Source organism: Cordyceps javanica, chromosome 6 (genome assembly GCF_051103115.1).
Source record: "Cordyceps javanica chromosome 6, complete sequence".
NCBI lineage: Eukaryota > Fungi > Ascomycota > Sordariomycetes > Hypocreales > Cordycipitaceae > Cordyceps > Cordyceps javanica.
In genome coordinates, this window is record NC_139300.1 from 295,688 (window position 1) to 315,363 (window position 19,676).

A 19,676-nucleotide genomic window follows, 5' to 3' on the forward strand; every position below is an offset into this window, starting at 1 on the left:
CAGTAAAAAGTTATGGGAGGGGTGAACTGTGACGTGGGTAAATACAAATCAAGTATAGAGTCTTCTTGCTCATTGAATAGTTGTTGTTTTTGCCGTGAATTTATATATACTATCTGCGCTGAGTTGTCGAGTTGTCCGCCGAACGCGAGCGCATCTCCTCCTACAACCAGTCAGCCCTCTTCCAAAAACTACGCAAGCAACAGCAGCAGCAGCAGCAGCAGCAGCAGCAGGAGCAGCAACAGCCATGTCATTCTCGACACGACGCGGCATCCAGTACCAGCTGGTAGACGAGGACCCGGATGCTGAAAAGACGGCCCGGGCTCCCGCAGCCGATTCGAGACTCTCCTGGTTCTCATCCTGCCTCATGGCCGTGCTGGCATTCGTGTTGGGCGCCCTGTTTGGACTGTTCATTCTGGCGGCGCCGCCGCAACGTCCTCATCTCCATGCCGGTTCCGCGGACAGTCTGAAGCAGCAGCAGCAGCAGCAGCAGCAGCAGCAGCAGCAGCAGCAGCAGCAGCAGATACCGTCAGCAGACATTCCGACGCTCAATGTCGACATCGACGTCATTTCCACAACCTTTCACTATAACCGAACATTTGGAGAAGCTCCGGACCACAAAGGTACATCGGAGGCGTGGGAGTCGATCGTGCCCGGTAAGCACTAACACCCAAGCGACATGCACCCCCTCTCCCTTACCTCTCTCTCTCTTCTTTTCAGCCACCCCCCAAGGCAAAATGATTAAATTGCTAACACGGGCTTCTAGTTGGGCAGGGGACCGTACGATTTCCCCGCGAGAGCCACAATCTATATACCCTGTCGGTGGTGCATCAGCTTCATTGTCTTGTAAGCAGGCTAGCAGCCATCCGTTCCCACTAATGACCTGATGATGGCCAAGCACCTCTTCGCGATCATTGCCGAATTCGGCAGACCCTGTTTCTTCTTCTCCCATTCTCTTTTTCTCTCTCTTTTTTTTTAACTCTTCCTTGACCATTTGCTGACGACCGAAAATTAGTGGTCTATTCATGGCATCTACTACGGCAAGGTGAATGCCGAATCTGACACGGTCAAGGATGACGCTCACATGCGCCACTGCTTCGACTATCTGAGACAAGGGTTGATGTGCGCCAGCGATACGTCGCTCGAGCCCGTTGATCCAGAGCTGGGAGGCGTCACCGGATGGGGCAGCAGGCGGGTTTGTCGCGACTACCAGCAGGTGGTTGCCTGGGCAGAGCATCACCGAGTGAGCAACCTGCGAGGCTTCCAAGAAACGCCTCACCACCACGGCGGGTGAGGGAAAGCCCTAATGAGCTGTCACGCTCGTACTTGTGGATGTATATTACTCATATAATGATGATTGTTCAAACACCACCCTCTAGTTGTGCAGCGACATAGTCGTATGCAACCACGGTAAGCGTCAGTAGCCGATCCAGCCAAGTAATGCGCTGGTAGTCAAGCAATCAAGCAAGCCAAGTGGTCTCGAGGGAGGAGGCTTACAGACGACCCCCCACCCGCTAGTTAGGGTGCTGGGCACGATGGGCTAGAATGCCGATCCCCTGGGACGGGAAACCCATTGTGTTAGACCTTGTTCCGTATAGGGCAGAGAGCGATTTGATGACGGCCAATCGCTGGCCAAGCTGAGCACGAACAGTCGGCAACGTGCTGCCGACACCTTGTTATCCAAGTATCCCGCATCGGCGCACACCACACACACCACGTCACTTGGCACACCTTTTCCCACCTTGGCCGCTACACCGTACATTGCCGAAAAAAAATAGAATTAAAAAAAGTAAAAAGAGCACGTAAGCACAGTGACTGGAACCATGCTTTTGCTTGGGGTACTTTGACGAGGCAAGGAGAAGAGCGTCACATTGGCTAAGAAGAGAGGGGAACGGGAGGGGGGGGGGGGGGGGTGAGTCTCGGCGAACACACCAGAGCCTTATGACAAGGAACTCGTCATAAATGGGCTTTTGATTGCAAGGCAGGACCGCGGCCAGTGACCGGACCGGACAGTTGGGCACGATGACAAGGTCGGTTCCGAAGAAGAGAGAAAAGAGGGGAAGAGCAGAGTAAGCACTGCGAGACAATGCAAAAAGTATGACAAGGGCAAAGGCAAATGGTTGTCGGAATTGCGTGTCCGAGCGAGTTGTATAACCAGTAGACGGGCTTCCTTGACCGCGGAAGGAAGAGGAGGGAGGGGGGCGTTTTCTTTTTTTGCATCAAAAGGTTACAATGGCCAATTAGTTAACTAGTTGAGTACATACGCAAGCAGTGTAATATAAGAAAAAAAGTTGCCTCTTGTAACAAGTCGCCACTTTTTTGTACTTGGAACCTACACTGCCTTTTTCTTTCTTCTTTCCCTCTTGAAACTGTCGGTTATTTTACCAAAGAGGAATAGGAACTCGAGACGGTTTGCTCTTTTTGTTTTTCTTTTACCAGTGAATATCAATATGAAGGCTACCGTTGTCGTCGCATTCATGCTCGGCGCTGCCGCGGCCGCGGTTGTTCCCAGAGGTATGTTTTGTACGACGTGGGCGTTGTTTCCAAACGCGTTACCCGACAAGGTTTCAGAAACAAAAATAGGGGCTGCTGATACTAACGGGCACGATTTTTTTTTTCCCTTCTGGTCAAAGCTTCTGACTCGGATGAAGCCGTCGTGTACCCGGCTCAGGTTGACCAGTCCTGGGTCGATGCCCAGAAGCGATGTAAGTGACGAGGCGCTTTAGGCAGAGGGTGGGCAATCCAAAAAAGAAAGAAAGAAAGAAGAGGGCTAATTCAAGTCATGTAATAGCGCAAGACTCTGACGAGGCCGTCGTGTATCCCGCTGCTGTTGATCAGTCCTGGGTCGATGCCCACAGGCGATGTAAGTGACGGAGACGATTCATGTGCAGAAGAAGGATGAAGGAAATAGGACTCAAAGAAAAGCGAACTAATTGGAATGTTGTGTCACAGCGCAAGACTCTGACGAGGCCGTCGTGTATCCGGCCGCTGTTGATCAGTCCTGGGTCGATGCCCAGAAGCGGTGTAAGTGACCAAGAAGCATTTATGCAGGACAAGGGCAAATACGAGACCAAAAAAAAAAGACTGACCTAAATGGTGTGAAATAGCGCAAGACTCTGACGAAGCCGTCGTGTATCCGGCCGCGGTTGATCAGTCCTGGGTTGACGCCGCCCAGAAGCGTTCTGGTTACCCCCAGAAGCGTACTGGTAAGTCGGGGTTATTATGAACTTTTTTTCCCGGGGTTTCCCTTTCTCCTTTTCTCTCTCAAGTTTATACTAACGAATTACTCTTCTTTCCATTTCGGTTAGCGGAAGACTCGGACGAGGCAGTGGTGTACCCTGCCGCGGTTGACCAGTCCTGGGTTGATGCGCAGTAAAGTAGCTTCTACTACTTGTGCGGCAAATCTGACCAGGAATTGAGGCCGGATGTTTGGAAACACTAAAATATATAAATCTATATATATGTCGTGTTTTTTTTTTGTCTTCTTTTCGACTTTTTTTTTGAGAATCCTGAAATGTATGACCGCGCACATGAAAGAAAATCATCTCTTGTGAAAAACAATCGCTCGCCAATTTACAAAGGCCGATGGGTGCCTAGAATCAGCTATAGTCAAAGATGCACATATGAGTGATTGCTTTGCCGTGCAAAATATCAGGAGATGTGGCCAAAAAAAAAAAACAAGAATAAAAATGAATCTATAAATCAAAAAGAGTAAACATCATTTATCGAAATCGACTCGAGCTCGACGTGCCCAACTTTTGCCACAAGTAACGGGGGTAAGCGGCGCGCCGCTCATCTTTACCCCCCAAAAACTTGCACACTTCACCAACCATCAGCTGCGAGGCGACAGTCGGGCAAACAGACCAAGGTAGTCCTGACTTTTTACAACGTCTACCGTCTAAATTGCATTATTTCATTTCACTTCCTTTTTTTTTCCAATCTCTTTTATTTTCCACTTGACTTTCCAGAAAAAGAAATAAACTCCCTGTCCAGAACAAAGCTGGTCGACACAATGGGTTCCAAAGCGGAACAATATGAGCCGCTGCGTCGAGACTCGTCGGATCGATGGAGCGACGAGAGCAAAGAGACGCTCAACGTGTCTCTTGCCAAGCAGCGGACCAAGACGTCACCGCGTCTGCTCTTTGTGGGCGGCTTGATTGTATCGCTCGTCCTGCTGGCAATGTCTCTTTTCGTCAATGTCGTCTTGATCCTCAAGCTCGACCCCAGTCGGTTACTTGCCAAGTCGTCGTCGTCTCTGGCTGAGGGTGATTGCCCGTCCACACATGGTTAGTTGAAACGTTTGTTTTTTCTCTTCTTTTCTCTTTTCTCTTCTCTCCTCCTCTTCCGTTCTTCTTTTCGTCTTGTTTGCGGTTTGGCGACAATTTTCGAGTATTAACCAACCGTGAGCAGCCGGTTTGAAACGAGACGTGCCGGTGCAAATCTACCCCGCGACCGAATACACGGGGGACAACCTCACCCAGGTGACGGCCCTCTGGGAGGAACTCAGCGGCGATCCCGGCGTCGTCGCCCTACCCGAGGCCTACGTCAAGCAGACAAGACTACCGCACGCGCTACGATTTCCGTGGGACGAGGACAAGGGCGTCTACCTGCTGCAGGGCTTCCACGACCTGCACTGCCTGGTGAGTTCGATGCACAGCGTCTTCTCTTGTTCCTTGTTCATTTCTACTCGACTCTACGAGTTGCAGCTGCTGATACTACAAAACAATATAGCGCACGCTATTTCGCTACGTCATGTACACGGAGCTGAAGCAGCCTCAGCACATCGCGCTGAGCCACGCGCTGCACTGTCTCGACCAGCTGCGGCAGGGCGTCGTTTGCAACGCCGACGACACGCCTCGCTACGCGGGGTTCCAGAACCCGCCCGGGACGGGCAGTGGGCAGGTGCGCATGTGCCGGGACTGGAAGAAGCTGGAGCGGTGGGCCGAGGAGCGCACGGCGTGCTTCAAGCACGAAGACGAGGTGCCAGGGCCCATGATTGACCGGTTCAAGTCGTGCCCAGACGGGAGGGTACTGTGGCCGACGACGACGACGACGAGCAAGAGTAGCGGCATGCATTAGAGAGCCCGATGACTTTTGACATGGATTGCGGTTGGTGGCTGATAAGAGATGCGTGGGTGTGCGAGTGCATGCGAGTGTGCACGCGCAACGGCGTGTCTCGGTGAAAAAAAGAAAATGAAAGTATTAAAAAAAAAACAGGGCTCTTTGCGGAAATCTGCAAATGCGGGATGCCTGCATGTACCAGCTGTCGCCCGAGACCACCTTGTTCCGAGCCACGTATCGAGGGACAGTCGGTGGCGCAAGGTCTCCCAGGTTCTTGGACGGTTGGCTGGCGGGCGTCTCCGCCGCTGATGATGCTGACGGACTGCAGCATTGCCGATGGGGACCCTGAGAAGGCGAAGGGGAAAAGAAAGCAGGGAGCGTCAGCAGCGAGTCAAAGGGGAGATGGTGAATTGAGTACTCCGTACGAACGATGCTGACGAGGCGCCGATCCGTTGCAGATAACAGGGTCGACTCTGGCGGTGGTGGTGGTGGTGGAGGAAGAGGGGGAGGAGAGGGGGGGTGTGAATGCGACCTTGTGCTGATGTCTTTTGTGGGTGCTAAAACACGGCACGAGATGAGAAAGACTAAATGTAAGGCTGGGCAAAAATGGAGGTAGGTAGTATCGATAAACTCGCCACGGACACTTTATTCGAGAATACGACTCTGGACAAATGGAAGAAGAAGAAAAGAAGAAGAAGACGATACAGAAGACCCCGGTTTATCGCTTGTTTGGTGTGTCTTGATGGAAGAAAGCTTAGCTTGGCCAAGAAGCGGCTCCAAATTGGTGCCAAGGAGATTTGTGGCGGGGACGTGGCGGACGTGGCTGCCGTGGTGGCTGTGGCTAACGAGGAGTTAACGAGGCGAATGTGGCTGGTCCGCCGCCGAATCGCACCACGACCTCCACTATAAAATATGGAGTTGCAGCGGGAGATGGGAACCATATCGGTAGGTGGACATGCAGCCGTGCAAAAATGTAGGTACCTTTTGGTATTGCGACGAGGGGATGCATGCAGGCATGCATATAAATAGAGTGGGAGGGCTCTGGTAATTTCAATTTGACGAGCTGGTGTGGCATCGAGGCACCAGCCTGAATCCTTTTTCATTTTGTCCTTGGATGTGGTCTAGATTCGTCGTCTATTGAAGCAAGTGCATTGCCGACCCGCGGGCCCCTTGACCAAGGGCACGTACTGGGTAGCTGGGTAAGTAAGGGATAGATACTCTGTACGTCGAGGTGCCCTTGCAGAGCCTTGTAGGGCACTCAGTGCCAAGTACTTTAAGTTACTTGTTAATCTGTACTGATGCTGGCATGTAGGTACTAAGCCAGCACGCACAGCAGACGGGCCTTTTGCTCCGTTAAATAACAACCAAAAAAAATCTCTTTGGTCCTTTATATTTCTTCTCTTCTAGACATGTTCCAAATTCCTCGTCCAAAGCTTCCTTTCATTTTTCATCATGGGTAAAAGAAAGAAAAATAAAGGCTGACGGGTCTCGCTCTCCCCTTGCTCATCTCCACAGCACCCCAACGCCCGAGTCCCCCCTCCACTCGAGTTCCAATCGCCTGCTGCAAGACGGTTGGACGGCAAGACGGCTGCCTGCTTCATCAAACCCCACACCGTCTCCACCCCACTTGTCTCGCCCGCCTCCCTCCACAAACTCTCCCCTCCTGCCAAAAGCCACCACTGTAACTGGAAACGGTTCCTTTGCTCCCATCACCAAGTAACAACCCAACAAACCAGGGCCGGCAGCCTTTTTTTTTTCTCGAGGCTTTTTTGCCGTAGCCTGATCCGATTCATCCAACTTCCCCTGCCGCCTTCTCTGTCCGTTTTTCTTTTTCTTTTCTTGGTGGCGCGCCAATTTGTTGCCATCTTTTTCCATCTTCCATTCTCCTCCCCACACCCCTCATGGTAGGCAGATAGGCCAGACTACCACTACCTACCTGCTGCTAGTCATCCGGCCGCCCCAATCTATCCATCCCATCTCGCATATCGTAGTCGACAACACAGCTCATCGTCACCGAGATGGCTGCAGAAAAGCCAACGACCACGTCCGGCAGTGTAGCGCCTCTCACGGCCGCCAGCACGAGCAACAGCTCGTTGGCTCGCGACAATGCTGCCAACCCGGATCCGCTTGCCTCGCCATCACACCCAAAGGAAGATTGGCGAGCATGGATGCAAGTCCTCGGTGCATTCTGCCTCAACTTGAATACATGGTATGAGAAGAAAAGAAAAAAAGACAAGAAAGAGGAACAATCCCTCTCTCTCTTACTCTGGCCCTTGCCCAACCCAAGCCTGCTTCACTCCAGCTAACGCGGCAAAACAACTTGTTGGTAGGGGCATGATGAACTCGTACGGAGCCTTTCAGACCTACTATCAGCTCGAGCTCCTTCGTAACCACTCCTCCTCCGACATTGCCTGGATCGGCTCCACCCAGGCCTTTCTCATGTTCGTCGTCTCCCTCGCCGCCGGCGCCCTCTTTGACGCCGGCTTCACCCCGTGGCTGCTCTGGGGCGGCGGCGTCCTCGTCGTCGCCGGCATGCTGCTCGTCAGCGCCACCTCGCTCTACTGGCAGGTCTTTCTCACCCAGGCCGTCATGATGGGTCTGGGCTTTGGCTTCCTCTACCTCGTCGCCCCGGCCGTCGTGTCCCAGTACTTTGGTCCCAGGACCGCCCTGGCCATGGGCGCGTCGTCGGCCGGCAGTGCAATTGGTATGTTTTTTGGTTGGCCCGCGCCTTTTCCTGGACAGCAATCGGGCAATTTGCCCGTTGCGGAAAGGGGAGATATTGGGGAAAAAAACAAGAAACGAAAAAAGCTAACACCTAGTGCGCAGGTGGCGTCGTCTTTCCCATTGCCTTTTCCCGCCTGGTAGCCCAGGTCGGCTTCGGATGGACCTGTCGCATCCTCGGCTTCATCCTCCTCGTCACCTCCGTCATCCCCGCCCTCATCATGCGCTCCAAGGAACCGCCCAGCCGCAACCGCAAGCTCCTCGACACCGCCGCCTTCCGCGACGTGCCCTACCTGCTCCTCAACGCCGGCCTCACCTTTGGCTTCATGGGCCTGTACATTGTCTTTTACTACATTGAGCTCTTTGCCCTCGACCGCGCCAATGTCTCCGCCAGCCTCGCCAACTACCTGCTCGTCATCATCAACGTGAGCTCGCTCCCCGGCCGCATCATCCCCGGCTACTACGCCGACAAGGTCGGCTCCATCAACGTCCAGACCACCGTCGCCTTCTTCTCCGCCATCCTGACCTTTTGCCTCTACGCCATCCACTCCACCGCCGGCCTCGTCGTCTTCTCCATCATCTACGGCTTCTTCTCCGGCGCCTTCATGGGTCTCCCCGCCGCCGGCATCGTCAGCCTGTCCGACGACAAGAGCAAGATTGGCATCCGCATAGGCATGACACTCGGCACCGTCGGCTTCGGCGTCCTGATCAGCAACCCCATTGCGGGGGCCATTGTCGGCCACGACAACAACTGGATAGGTCTGATTTCCTGGTGCGGCGCGCTTCTTTTTGCGTCGAGTATCTGTTTGGTTGCTAGCCGCGTGTCCAAGGTTGGATGGGGGCTAACCAGGGCTATTTGATGATTTTTGCGTTTATATACCCCAATGGTGCAGCTAGGCATTCAGCCAGTTGATACATGTCTTGTACAACAATGATTTTCTGTGTTGCGTTCTCCTCAACCGTGAACTACGAAACTAGCCCGGCTGAATAAGCAAATGCGAAATGGACGAACGCACACGAGATGATGAGTCGAAGTGGGCTCCTCAAGCAGCTTTCTGGCATGTTCTGTCTCTACTCTCCCATTCTTTTTTTTTTACCTTCGCAGTAGTGGCATATCTAGCTTGAAGCCTCATCGACGGTTCAGCTGAGCTCGGCCGGGACATGGTTCCTGCTGGCTTCTTCCTCGCTTCGGCAAGAGGGAGCCATGCTGGACCAACGACATGTCTCGGGCCGATATTTTCTCACCGCGGTCTGGTTGATGCATGCGGAAACGTGGACTCGCCCGGAAGTGAAGCTCGCAATCAGTAAATGGCCAATTCAAGGCGCGGCTTCTCAGAGAGAAGTATCAAAAAAAACAAGGAGTTGGAAAGGAAGAAGAAAAGTCCAATGGCAGGTGCGCCAAAAATGCCGGCTTTTTGAATGCCATTTTTAGTGTACGAATGACGGAAGCCTCCAACACCGCCAACAACAACTTGAAAGAAAAAAAAAGGACAAAAAGAAAAAAGAGAAAAGAACCAGTTAGAGAGAAATAAAAGGTAAAAAGGAGAGAAATCAAAAACCGTCAATGACCGCAGAGAATCACCCCGCTAGAGATTTTGATACTCGTGACAGCCTTTTTCCTTGGGTGTCATCTTCTACGCCAGAAAGCTACCCGGTAGTCACTCAGCTTCCAGATCCAAACACGAGCACAGTGTTTGTTGCGTGCGCCACTGCTCCGGTCTAGCTGATGTACGCCACCAGAATCAACTTCCACGAAATGGAAAGAGGGTTCGGTCGTGCAGCTTTTTACAGCCCATGCAATGTGACGCGGAGAGGGCGGCGGGGGGGGGGGGGGGGGGGGGAATGCTTCACGAATGGCAACTTTCGGCCTCCAGCGTCTGAAGTGACGGTTCTGAAAATAAAAAAGAAAAAGAAAATTCGTAGTATTTCAAAAAAAAAAAGCTCCAGTCTATGGTACGGCTGCCCAGCTTGCATGATAGCCCAGCGTCCGAAAGGGCTTGATATCTTGCCCCGGCCGCGGCTTTGGTCGAGCCTGTGATGTAGTAGGAGACCACGGCGCGACCAATTCCCAGCTGGCCATGCACGGCACGCTGCAGGGTGACAAGTCCCCCAAGCCCGAAATGGGTTGCAATAAGTGGTCCGCGGCAAGCAGACAGTCAAAAAGAAGAAGAAGAAAAAAGCCAATATTGAAACTTGCCAAGAGCTGTCATGCCGGTCAATGCTGTACCGGATAAGCCGCGGGAACGGGGACTATATAGAACCAACCAAGACCTTCCCCCCTTCCGGTGCTGCAAAAGACTGCCCTCGTCAATTTCTCCCTCTATCAATATTCTCCAACGAAGTGGTAGTAGCTATTGGATCACCCCGCACGGCCATCCTGCTCGTTGTTGGCAACCCCAGACCGGCCCCAGTAGCATGAGATTCCTCGTCGTCTTGGTCGCCGCTGCCGGGTCCGTCGCGCCGGCGGCGACGGCATGCGTACCGGGCGCAAATCGGTGCTCGCCGGTCAAGAGCGATAAATGGGAGGTGTGCACCAGCGTGGGCCAGTGGCTTGTATGCAACCCGTCAGATTCGGACTCTCCCTTGGCCTTTTCCCTTTTCCCCTCTATTCTCTCTCTCTCTCTCTCTCCCTTTCCATCTAGTTCTTGCTTTTGATATCGTCTTTGCTAATACCAAGGATAGACCGCTGGTACATGCCCACCGGGGAAATACTGTGTATTGCGTGCGGACGGTACCGTACTATGCGCCTGAGCAAGGCCGGCCGCGTTCAGTTCTGCACCCCTGCAGATAATGAGAAGCTCTGATAAAATGACTGAGGAGAATAGAGTTGAATATTTCTTACAAATGTACATGATGGCATTTCTTGCTTCTTGCCCGAATACGTATTCCCGACGTAGCTTGGATCAAAGCGATGGAAGTCGGGAGCCTTGCTTGTCCCATACTTAAATGTTGCTAGCCTTCTAGGCTTGACGAAGAACTGAGGACATCGAGCATGTTTAATTGCAAAATTTGTTCAAGGACTTTATTCACTGTACATAATTGGCCCGCAGACACAAACCTTACGATGTAACTATGGGTAAAGGTGGCGGAAACGTCGCAGAACCCACATGAGCATCCGTATGTATATGCGCATTGCGTCTATTGGGATCAGAGCTTTAGTAAACATTTAGATAGATTCGAGTACGTAAAAAGGCTCTGCATTTTACCAACATGGGCATTGTGTTGATTTAAAAAAGAAAAAAGGTTGTCTCGACAGCCGTTTGATCGGGCTTGCATTCACCTCGTCCGGACCGAGTACTCGTTGCCCTGCTTCTCCCCAAAGTCGAGCGGCAGCGAGAGGTAGCCGTTGCGGGGGTCGCGCACGTACTCGATGTAGCCGCCGGCCGTGTCGGCCGCGTTGTCGGCCAGGACCACGGCGCCGGCGGCGAGGTGCGGCTCGAGCAGCCGGAGCACGGGCAGGTACAGCGACCAGGCGCCGTCGAGCAGGACCAGGTCAATCTTGTTGGCGCCGTCGCCGCCGCCCACGCCGTCGGCCAGCGTCTCGCGCGCGTCGCCGACCCGGAACTCGACCAGGTCGGCCAGCCCGGCCGCGGCGACGTTGGCCCGGGCGCGCTCGACCTTGCCCGGCTCGAGCTCGGTGCTGATGAGGCGGTAGCCGTCCGTGCTGCCGCCGCCGCTGTTGTCGCGCAGCGCCGCCGCCGCGTAAATGGTCGAGACGCCCATGGACGTGCCAAACTCGACAATCGTCCTGGCCTTGCCCGCGCGCGCCGCCATGTACAGGTGGCGCCCAAACTTGGGCGACACGCAGAGGAAGTTGCCGGCGAGCCCCCGGTAGGTGCCGCGCAGGTCCCTCTCCTCGGCCGCGATGAAGGCGCTGGCCCAGTCGCCGTCGGCCGGCTTGCCGCTCTCCTCCTCCTCGCGCAGGGGCGCGTCGGCGGCGTCGGCTTCCTTGTAGAGCCGTTCCAGGACCTGGGGGACGAGGCCGGTGGTGAGGGAGTCCATGCTGGGTTGCTGTATGCGGGGGTTGTTGCTTGCGGGGAAGGTGTAGAGTGTGTTGAGAAATTATGCCCAGTCAAGATGTGTGGTTTTTACATCTCGTGCTCCTGGGTGAAAGACGGGCGGTTTAAATAGTTGTTCTGATGCTACGTGCATCAGACGGCCAGTCGGCTCTTAGCCGGTGATTCGGCCTTCACCAACAGCAGACTCGTGCTTCATGGTTTGAGTACTTGATATTCGGCCTCGTAATCAGATCAGGATGCGCCGGCCTTACACATACGTACTGCAAGTCCCCGGTGCATCTGGGAGTTTGGCCGGTGACGTTCCAGCAAAAGTGGCTTCCGACCATTAGCCTCAGACCAATCATATCCACTCCATCGTACTCTTTACTTTTCTGGGACGCGATCCAGGCCTCACTCACCATGGCGCTCTGGCGCACCCGCAGGAAGGGCTGAGCGTCGGCTCGATTTTGTGAGCAATATTGGGTAATAACGGATAATTCCACACGTCGTATGCCGCGTCACCCAACTGTCGTCATTTGGGCTCCTCGGCTGAAGCCGGCAAGCTCGGAGCAAGGGGACCGCCTCTCAAGCTCAAAGAGCCGAACTGCCTATTTTGGACCATCTTATCTAGGCAGCCGCCTACAGCCCCGAGGGGCCGCCATACGGCTTGCAACGTTAGCTCCATCTGGGACAAACTTGCCCAGTTGTAGACTTGATCCTTTTCTAGGCTCGTATCACACTTATACAAGAAGATGGGGAGAAAAGCGCCAACAGACGATCAATCTTTTTCTTTCTTTTTCTTTCCTTTTTTCTTTTTTTTTAAATACAAACAGCACATATCTGGTGCTCGAATTCATTCTTATTATCTTGCCTTGGGTATATTTAATTCTGTTAGCAGGACTTCAGTAAGGCACAGTAGGTGGCCAAACAGTGTCCCTTCTCCACATGGAGAAAATTGGTCTCTAAAATATTATCAGTGATTCTGATTTATTCTTCTACTTCCTCTACTTTGTTTTAGCTCCTGCCCGGAGGGCGCCCATGGCATGCCAGCATTTCAGTAGTAACTGCATGCTGCTTGATTCCTTCACAGGGCATCCTGAAAAGGCAGGGGTACGTACCTTTAAAGTGGCACATGCTTGGACCAATCAGAACCCAGCGTTCCCTGGACCAAATATTTTGTCGCAAACAAGCATCACAGGCAAGCTTCACATTTGGATCCTGGCCAGCTTCTCAATTGCACACCACGACTCACCCACCTCCCTCGCCGCAACAATGTCAAAAGCCAGAGCCGCAGCCGACCAAATCGTCAAACTCATCGTCGGCGCGGGCCAGGCATCGCCCAGCCCGCCCGTCGGTCCCGCCCTAGGAAGTAAGGGTGTCAAGTCGATGGATTTCTGCAAGGTGCGATCATCTAACCTACCGAACCCCCTTGCTCCCCGTCTTGCTTTTCTTCTCTTGCGATCGCTTCTTCTAACGCATACCTGCTCACCCGCTTTTCGTCGCAACAGGAGTTCAACGCCCGCACGGCAAACTACGTCGTCGGCACGCCCATGCCCTGCCGCGTCACCGTCCGCGCCGACCGGTCCTTTGTCTTTGACATTCGCACGCCGCAGACGTCGTGGCTGCTGCTCAACTGCGTCGAAACGGCGCCCAAGAACAAAAAGGGCCAGCGCCGCGGCGCGCAGAAGCCCGGGTCCGAGACGATTGGCGCCGTCAGCCTCAAGCACGTCTACGAGATTGCCAAGATTAAGCAGTCGGAGCTGCGGCTGTCGGGGCTGTCCCTCGAGGGCCTCTGCAGGTCCATCATCTTTCAGGCCAAGTCGATTGGGATTGACGTTGTCGCATAAATGGAAAATGAAAGGGGGAGGTGAAGAAGATGGAGGGATTTCAAGCCCGGTTTCACAGGCAGCAGAGGGAAGATGTGCCACGGGGCTTCGCATCATGAGTGGCGTGATGATTTGAAAAGTCTGCGAGCGATGCGCGTCGCAGAATTGTACAATACTATTGATAGAGACCAACTTTGTGCGCAAAGTTCTGTACAAAAAAATGAATAAGCGATTCTTGATCATGGGATATGGTACAATTATATTACTATGCTACAATGGTGGTTTCCTTCCTTTGTCAAGGACACATCTTGTTCCTCCTACTCCTCCTCCTTTTTGATGTTTTGTATATTTTCGAGTGCCGTCCTGTTCTCCTTTTTGATGGTTTGTATATCTTCGAGTGCCGTCCTGTCCTCTTCCTTCTTCAAGTTTTGTGTATTCTGCGTATTCTCGAGCGCCGTCCTTTCCTCCTCCTGGCGCCTGGCGACCTCGCGCTCGGCCCTCCCCAGCGCCACCTTTTTCCGGTCGGCCGCCCTGCAGAGGCCGTCGAGGCCGACGTCGCAGGAGCCGCAGCGCTGGCCGACGGGCACGCACACGGCCTGGCCCAGCCCGACGAGCAGGCCGTTGATCTCGCGCCAGCGGTCGCGGGGCAGCCACGACTGCAGCGCCAGCCTCGTCTCCTCGGGGTTCTTCGTCTTGTGCCACCCCCACATGTTGGTGATGCGGTGGACGTGGACGTCGACGCCGATGCCCTCGGTCCTGTCCCAGGCCGCCGAGAGGCAGAGGTAGCCCATCTTGGGGCCGACGCCGGGCAGCGCCGTCAGGCCCTGGATGGTGTCTGGGATGTCGCCGTCCCACTCGTCGCGTAGTATCTCGGCCGCTTTTTTGATATATCTAGACTCTGTTTAGATGCTGCACAGGAGAAAAAAAAAATAACGAGCTCTCTCTCTCTCTCTTTCTTACTTTGTCTTGTTGTTATGGAATCCGACGGCCCAAATCATCTGGTTCAGTGTATCCGGGTCGACGGCCAGAATGTTATCCAGGTTGAGTCCCGCCGGCGCGCCCGGTCGGTGCGGCGGCAGCTCCGTCTGCAGCTTCCTCATGACGACGGCGTTGACCGTGTCCTTGGTCTGGCTCGACAGCATCAGCGCAATGAGCGTGTGGAAGCGCTGGTCCTTGGCGGAGCACCGCCGATCGGCCAGCCTCTCGCAGCCCATGGTGTCGACGGCGGCGCCGTGGGCGGCGCCGCCCGGGGCGCGCATCTTGCGCACCAGGTCGTACACGGCCTCCCAGTCCGACGGCGGCGCCACTGTCGTCGCGCCCGTGTCCGGATCGATCGCCTTGCGCGCCGGCTTCCGTCTCCTCGGCGCCGGCTTGCTTGTCGGCGCGCGGGCCGGGCCGGGAGTGTCGTCGTCGTCTAGAAGCCGCGCTTCCTCCTCCTCCCCCTCCTCTTCCTTGACAGCCTTGGCCGGTGACTCGCTGGAGAGCTTCCGGCGGCGTCGCCGTTTGGCGGGCGGCGACGACACGGCATCTTCGATATCGGGCGTCGGCCGAGCGCTGGCGTTGGCGTTGCCGCTGACGGGCGCGTAGGCAAAGCGCGACAGCGAGCGCGTCGTTGGGCGAGGCGCGGTGCCGAGGGCGGCGGTGACGGCGGTGGCCTGGTCGAAAAGACGCGCCGTGTCTCGCGAGACTCGTGACGATCGCATTGCAAGGCGAGCGTGCTTGTTGTAATGGCAAGGGCAAGGCACTCTTTTGCCAGTCATCAACCAGTAGAGACCCTGCAGCTTATTAGCGGGGCCAGGCAGGGCAAGCACAGGCCTGGATCGGCCAATGGCGCTCGAGGTGATGATCAGCACCTGATGATGCTTGAGCTAGGCTCGGCCTAGCACCAAGCCGCCTGTTCAGCCACGTAATCCGAGTCGCTTGGTGTCTACGGTGCAAGGCGGCAGGTCAATCCACAGCTAAATTCTAGGTAAACTACCATGATAGCGCTAGAGTCGGCTAGAGGTATACTGATCGAGTCTTGACAAGGTGCCGCTCCAATCATTACTCGCAAGCCCCCAGGTGGCAGGCACCGCGCCAATCACACGACTCGAGATTGACAAGAGTGTGATTGCTGTATTGGCCACCACTACTTACTGCCCCCTCAGCCTCTCGATTGTACTCCGTGGGTGTTCTGCAAATAAGTCTTCCACTCTTCTAACCACCTGTCCAGCTCAACCCATTTCGGCTCCGCGTTCGCGTCTGCCCACTCTTCACACTCGGAATCTACAAGAATCCGCTTTTGACTCCGAAAGTACTCCTCCCACTGATTCCATTGGTTCTCAGCCCACTGATACCATTCGGGTTTCCGCGACCAGGCGGAGAGATTTTCAAACACTTCATTTCGCTCCTCGTCCAGTGGCTTGTATTTCTCCCGTAGCGAGTCGGTCGGATTGCGAGGTAATTCGTTTAAGCAGTTGTTGAAATCCCGTTCCTTGTCCTCCCGAATCTGGCGAGCATATTCATTTCTCTGCTGATCAAGTTTTTCCAACTCGTTGTTGAATTCTGCCTCTCGAGTACCCGTATCGCCCCGATCATCTTGTGGCTGTTGGCTTCCTGGCTGTTGGCCCTCTGGCTGTTGGCCCTGCGGTGGTTGGTGGTTGGGCTCTTCCCAACGGCCCTGCCGCTGCATCTCCTCTTTATAAGGCATGCGATATTGTTCGAACATATCCATTGTTCTTCGCATCTGGCCATCAGTCAACCTAAGCTGCCCACAGTTGCTGTCGTAAGCTTGGTTAGACTCATGGTTCGATTAACAGGGTTACACATATACTCACAAATCTGTTGACATCATTAAATTATCGATGGGGTCGGGCCTCCAATCAACACTGCGACAGGTGTTAACTTGGCCGACCCCGGGACATTTATGTAAGTCGTCAAAGGTAGTGCCTTCTTGCAAGGTGTGGGCTGGAGTATCGTCAACACTATCATTGATCTCATCGCAGTTGCCGTTGGGGCTATCCGTGTGATCTAGTCCCAACCAGTGGCCAACCTCATGTGGGAATGTTGACAGGGTTCCGGGAAAAGATGGAAATTTCGAGCCCGGAAGAATGCCCGTGCTTAGTACGAGACCGTCTTCTCTCTCCAGCTGTATTGCGTTGGAATGAAGCCATGGTTTGGCTTTAAGCAGATTGGCTTCACCGCTAGTGCCGCTCCACTGGCTGGACCAACTTCGATGTCCCCCCTCCGTAACAGATTCTCTGTATGTTCCCGTGTCTTGCATGCGATAAACAAAGATGATATTCAGCGCCGTGAAGTCACCGTTACCCCGATGGTATTGCCCCAGGATGTTATGAGATTTTTCAGTAAAGAATCCCGTGACAGGATCAAAAAGATCGGGACGCAAGTAGCGATGGACGGTGTCGACTGAATTGTCTAGGTAGAAGCCATAGGAATATACTTTGTCGAACTCATTTAGCACTTGTTGGATTTGGCTGTCCTGTTTTCGACATTGTGTTAGGAACTTGCACTAAATCTGCCGCGCATCTAGTCAAAGCACAACAAGGGTACATACAGGAATATTGCCGCCCTCAACAGAGTTGTCTTTGGCCAAAACAGTTATATGTACTGGTATCCGATGTTTTTGAACTTGCCGACGCTGTGTGGTGTTTGATCCATGCTTGAGGGCCTCCTCTACTTGTGCCCGTTCCTCGTCGCTCGGACGGATGGTACTACAGCCCGCTGAACCACCAAGCAAGCTGGTCGTGTTGAGTGCTTGGGCATAAGCAGTCACAGCCGTCAAGCCAGCGGCGATGAGACTGAAGTTGATACGCATTGTATGGTCAGCCAGGACCAATAAATGGGTTCAATACTAGAAATATATTGTGTAATGAGCGTCTTGAAGCGAATGAATGATGAATGTGTATGTAATGAACGAATAGTCAAATAAAAGACTGAACGAATGTCAAATAAAAGAATGAATGGGCCCTGATCAGCAGACAGGACTGTGCATCAGCTAGATGTACGTTTATATAGGAAAAGCGTCGGTGTCAGAGCATCATCATCCAGAGCATTCGCTGTGAAGATATCAAGGGGCACGCGATTATGCTGACATGGGGCGCCGTGCTCTCCATGTAGATTAGGTTTGTGCAACGGCTCTTTATCACGAAAACTACCGCATATGATTAAGCAAGCGGCAATGCATGTATCTGGGGCTGAGAGCAAGTCAGAAACTGACAATTGAATAGCAGGCTGCGTGTTTCACAATGTGAGCGAGCTAAAATCATTCAGAGCTTTAAAATTCAGCTTCCACTTTTATCGGCCCATGAACTTCATGCAATCTAGCTTCCGGGCTGTAGCTACCGAACGTGGTGGGCTACCAACTGGGTCAGCGTTACCAATTAATTGCAAAGTTGGGGGGGGGGGGGGGGGGGGGTTCAGCCGTGCAGTGGAAAGCCTTCTCTGGCTGACTAGGGGTCTAATTTCAGGTTTCTGACTCGGGTTCGATGGATGACAATGCAGTACCAAGTTAATCTGAACCAGCGTTGCCAAGTACCTGTTCTGAGTCAGCCAGCAAATTTTGGCTGTTGGACCAGGATGATGGATGAGATTGAGGATCATCGCAAATGTGACTGACGAATTCATTGTCATGATCGGGCAATTGGCAGCTGCCATTGTTTCAAAAACAAAAACAAGAATGGCAGCCCCCCTCCGTATCGAGGCCTAAAGAATACGAACATGGCGGCGTCAAATCCTAATGGGTTAAGCGAGCAGTTAGCAAGCAGATATCAAGCTGCCATTACTCCGTAAGCGCTTCTTGTATACTGTACACAGTATACGGTGGGCCGGGGTACAGCAGGAGGTTCATGAGGTTTGAGGCTTCTTTTTTTCTTTTTTTTTTCAAGAATTTTCCAGCTTATCAAGTCATTGAATGGCTTCCAGACAATGAGCTAGTGCCGTCTTCGGCGCGACACGTCTAGCTCCTGTTGGAGAGCCGGAGGAGGCGATAAACGTAGTGTCGCTGCAGGCATACGCCTTTGACCGGACCAGCCTGTATCATTGCTGTTACGCTTGACCAATCAGGCTTTCAAACGATGGACAGGAAAACAATGGGAGAAACGCCGGCACCACATCACCGCCAAGGGCGTCTGCAAAGCTTAATATGGTTGGCCGTGTATTAACTACCCTACCAGTAGACTACTCAGTACCGCGCACTCCGTACAGCTACCAGTAAGTACATGTTCAACTCCCCCCACCAGTGATGGATGCTTGACACATACGCGCATACAATTTGCTTATACGCAAATGCCCTCGCAAACCCAATTTTCGAAATGACCCCTTTGTGGTAGTTATATTGCACAGGCAAGCAGGCCAAGGAAAAAAAATTCAACGGTACCGTCTTGCGCATAGTATCGAGACCGTTGAGGCACCTTACTAATTAGAGTAGAATTCGGAAACGAGTGATAGGTATACAACATATTACGGGGAAACCCTGTCAAACCTCAGCTGCATTCTGTTCTAGAAGTATAACGCTCGTCATGCCTCTGCGAGCCTCTAACTTTGCCCACAAAATACCATGCTAACCGCTGACCTCGCCGGGACAGTCCCAGGACCCCTAAGTATTAACCAGTCCCAGTGAGTAGGAACCTGTGGGTAATGATAAGCCACTAGCTACGCTACTAATACCAGATCTTCGTCCCCGCTCCATTGTTTATCAGCGGATTGGAGTCAACAGCATGCTTCCGGGGCCTGGTTAGTGGCAGGCCAACTGCTGCCTCGAGATGCCAGGAAGCCAGCAGCAGTACTCCCCTTTTTGTTGAAGAGTTTCTACTGACTATGGTCTCCGTAGACGGGAAATGGCCAATTTTACTGCCCAACTCTGACTCGGAATCGGATCTAGAAATCTTCACCACCTGGTCTTGACCACGGCTTGCTGCTTCGAAAATCCAGCCAGTCTCTCGAGGCAGTTACGGGCACGTCAGAGCTGGGAAGAGTAGTCCATCTTCGCACTGCGTCGTTTCTGAGCATGAAAGAGACGTGACATCACGCTCATGGGCAACGCCGGCGACCCCTGTGCCGTCAACCACCACGAAAA

At 53.5% G+C, this 19,676-nt stretch overlaps 8 protein-coding genes across 8 annotated transcripts; 5 read left to right on the top strand and 3 right to left on the bottom strand.

Moving 5' to 3' along the window:
* Positions 1-244: 244 nt before the first annotated feature.
* V2A60_008550 (uncharacterized protein) lies at positions 245-1,291 on the top strand (the record flags this gene model as incomplete). Its single annotated transcript, XM_083259823.1, has 3 exons — positions 245-653; positions 764-777; positions 1,013-1,291. 3 exons carry the CDS (start codon positions 245-247, stop codon positions 1,289-1,291), a joined length of 702 nt encoding a protein of 233 aa, XP_083115949.1.
* A 1,156-nt stretch (positions 1,292-2,447) lies between these two features.
* V2A60_008551 (uncharacterized protein) lies at positions 2,448-3,373 on the top strand (the record flags this gene model as incomplete). Its single annotated transcript, XM_083259824.1, has 6 exons — positions 2,448-2,511; positions 2,649-2,702; positions 2,789-2,860; positions 2,950-3,021; positions 3,105-3,203; positions 3,306-3,373. 6 exons carry the CDS (start codon positions 2,448-2,450, stop codon positions 3,371-3,373), a joined length of 429 nt encoding a protein of 142 aa, XP_083115950.1.
* A 636-nt stretch (positions 3,374-4,009) lies between these two features.
* On the top strand, positions 4,010-5,076 carry V2A60_008552 (uncharacterized protein; the record flags this gene model as incomplete). The annotated part of the gene is made up of 3 exons (XM_083259825.1): positions 4,010-4,283; positions 4,408-4,637; positions 4,729-5,076. The coding sequence occupies 3 exons, from the start codon at positions 4,010-4,012 to the stop codon at positions 5,074-5,076; spliced, it is 852 nt and encodes a 283-aa protein (XP_083115951.1).
* A 2,000-nt stretch (positions 5,077-7,076) lies between these two features.
* Positions 7,077-8,639, top strand: V2A60_008553 (uncharacterized protein; the record flags this gene model as incomplete). The annotated part of the gene is made up of 3 exons (XM_083259826.1): positions 7,077-7,267; positions 7,389-7,762; positions 7,885-8,639. 3 exons carry the CDS (start codon positions 7,077-7,079, stop codon positions 8,637-8,639), a joined length of 1,320 nt encoding a protein of 439 aa, XP_083115952.1.
* A 2,416-nt stretch (positions 8,640-11,055) lies between these two features.
* Positions 11,056-11,781, bottom strand: V2A60_008554 (O-methyltransferase; the record flags this gene model as incomplete). The annotated part of the gene is made up of 1 exon (XM_083259827.1): positions 11,056-11,781. One exon carries the CDS (start codon positions 11,779-11,781, stop codon positions 11,056-11,058), a length of 726 nt encoding a protein of 241 aa, XP_083115953.1.
* A 1,268-nt stretch (positions 11,782-13,049) lies between these two features.
* V2A60_008555 (mitochondrial 54S ribosomal protein uL11m) lies at positions 13,050-13,624 on the top strand (the record flags this gene model as incomplete). Its single annotated transcript, XM_083259828.1, has 2 exons — positions 13,050-13,178; positions 13,286-13,624. 2 exons carry the CDS (start codon positions 13,050-13,052, stop codon positions 13,622-13,624), a joined length of 468 nt encoding a protein of 155 aa, XP_083115954.1.
* A 296-nt stretch (positions 13,625-13,920) lies between these two features.
* V2A60_008556 (DNA glycosylase) lies at positions 13,921-15,306 on the bottom strand (the record flags this gene model as incomplete). The annotated part of the gene is made up of 2 exons (XM_083259829.1): positions 13,921-14,494; positions 14,564-15,306. The coding sequence occupies 2 exons, from the start codon at positions 15,304-15,306 to the stop codon at positions 13,921-13,923; spliced, it is 1,317 nt and encodes a 438-aa protein (XP_083115955.1).
* A 440-nt stretch (positions 15,307-15,746) lies between these two features.
* Positions 15,747-16,316, bottom strand: V2A60_008557 (uncharacterized protein; the record flags this gene model as incomplete). Its single annotated transcript, XM_083259830.1, has 1 exon — positions 15,747-16,316. One exon carries the CDS (start codon positions 16,314-16,316, stop codon positions 15,747-15,749), a length of 570 nt encoding a protein of 189 aa, XP_083115956.1.
* Positions 16,317-19,676: the final 3,360 nt, after the last annotated feature.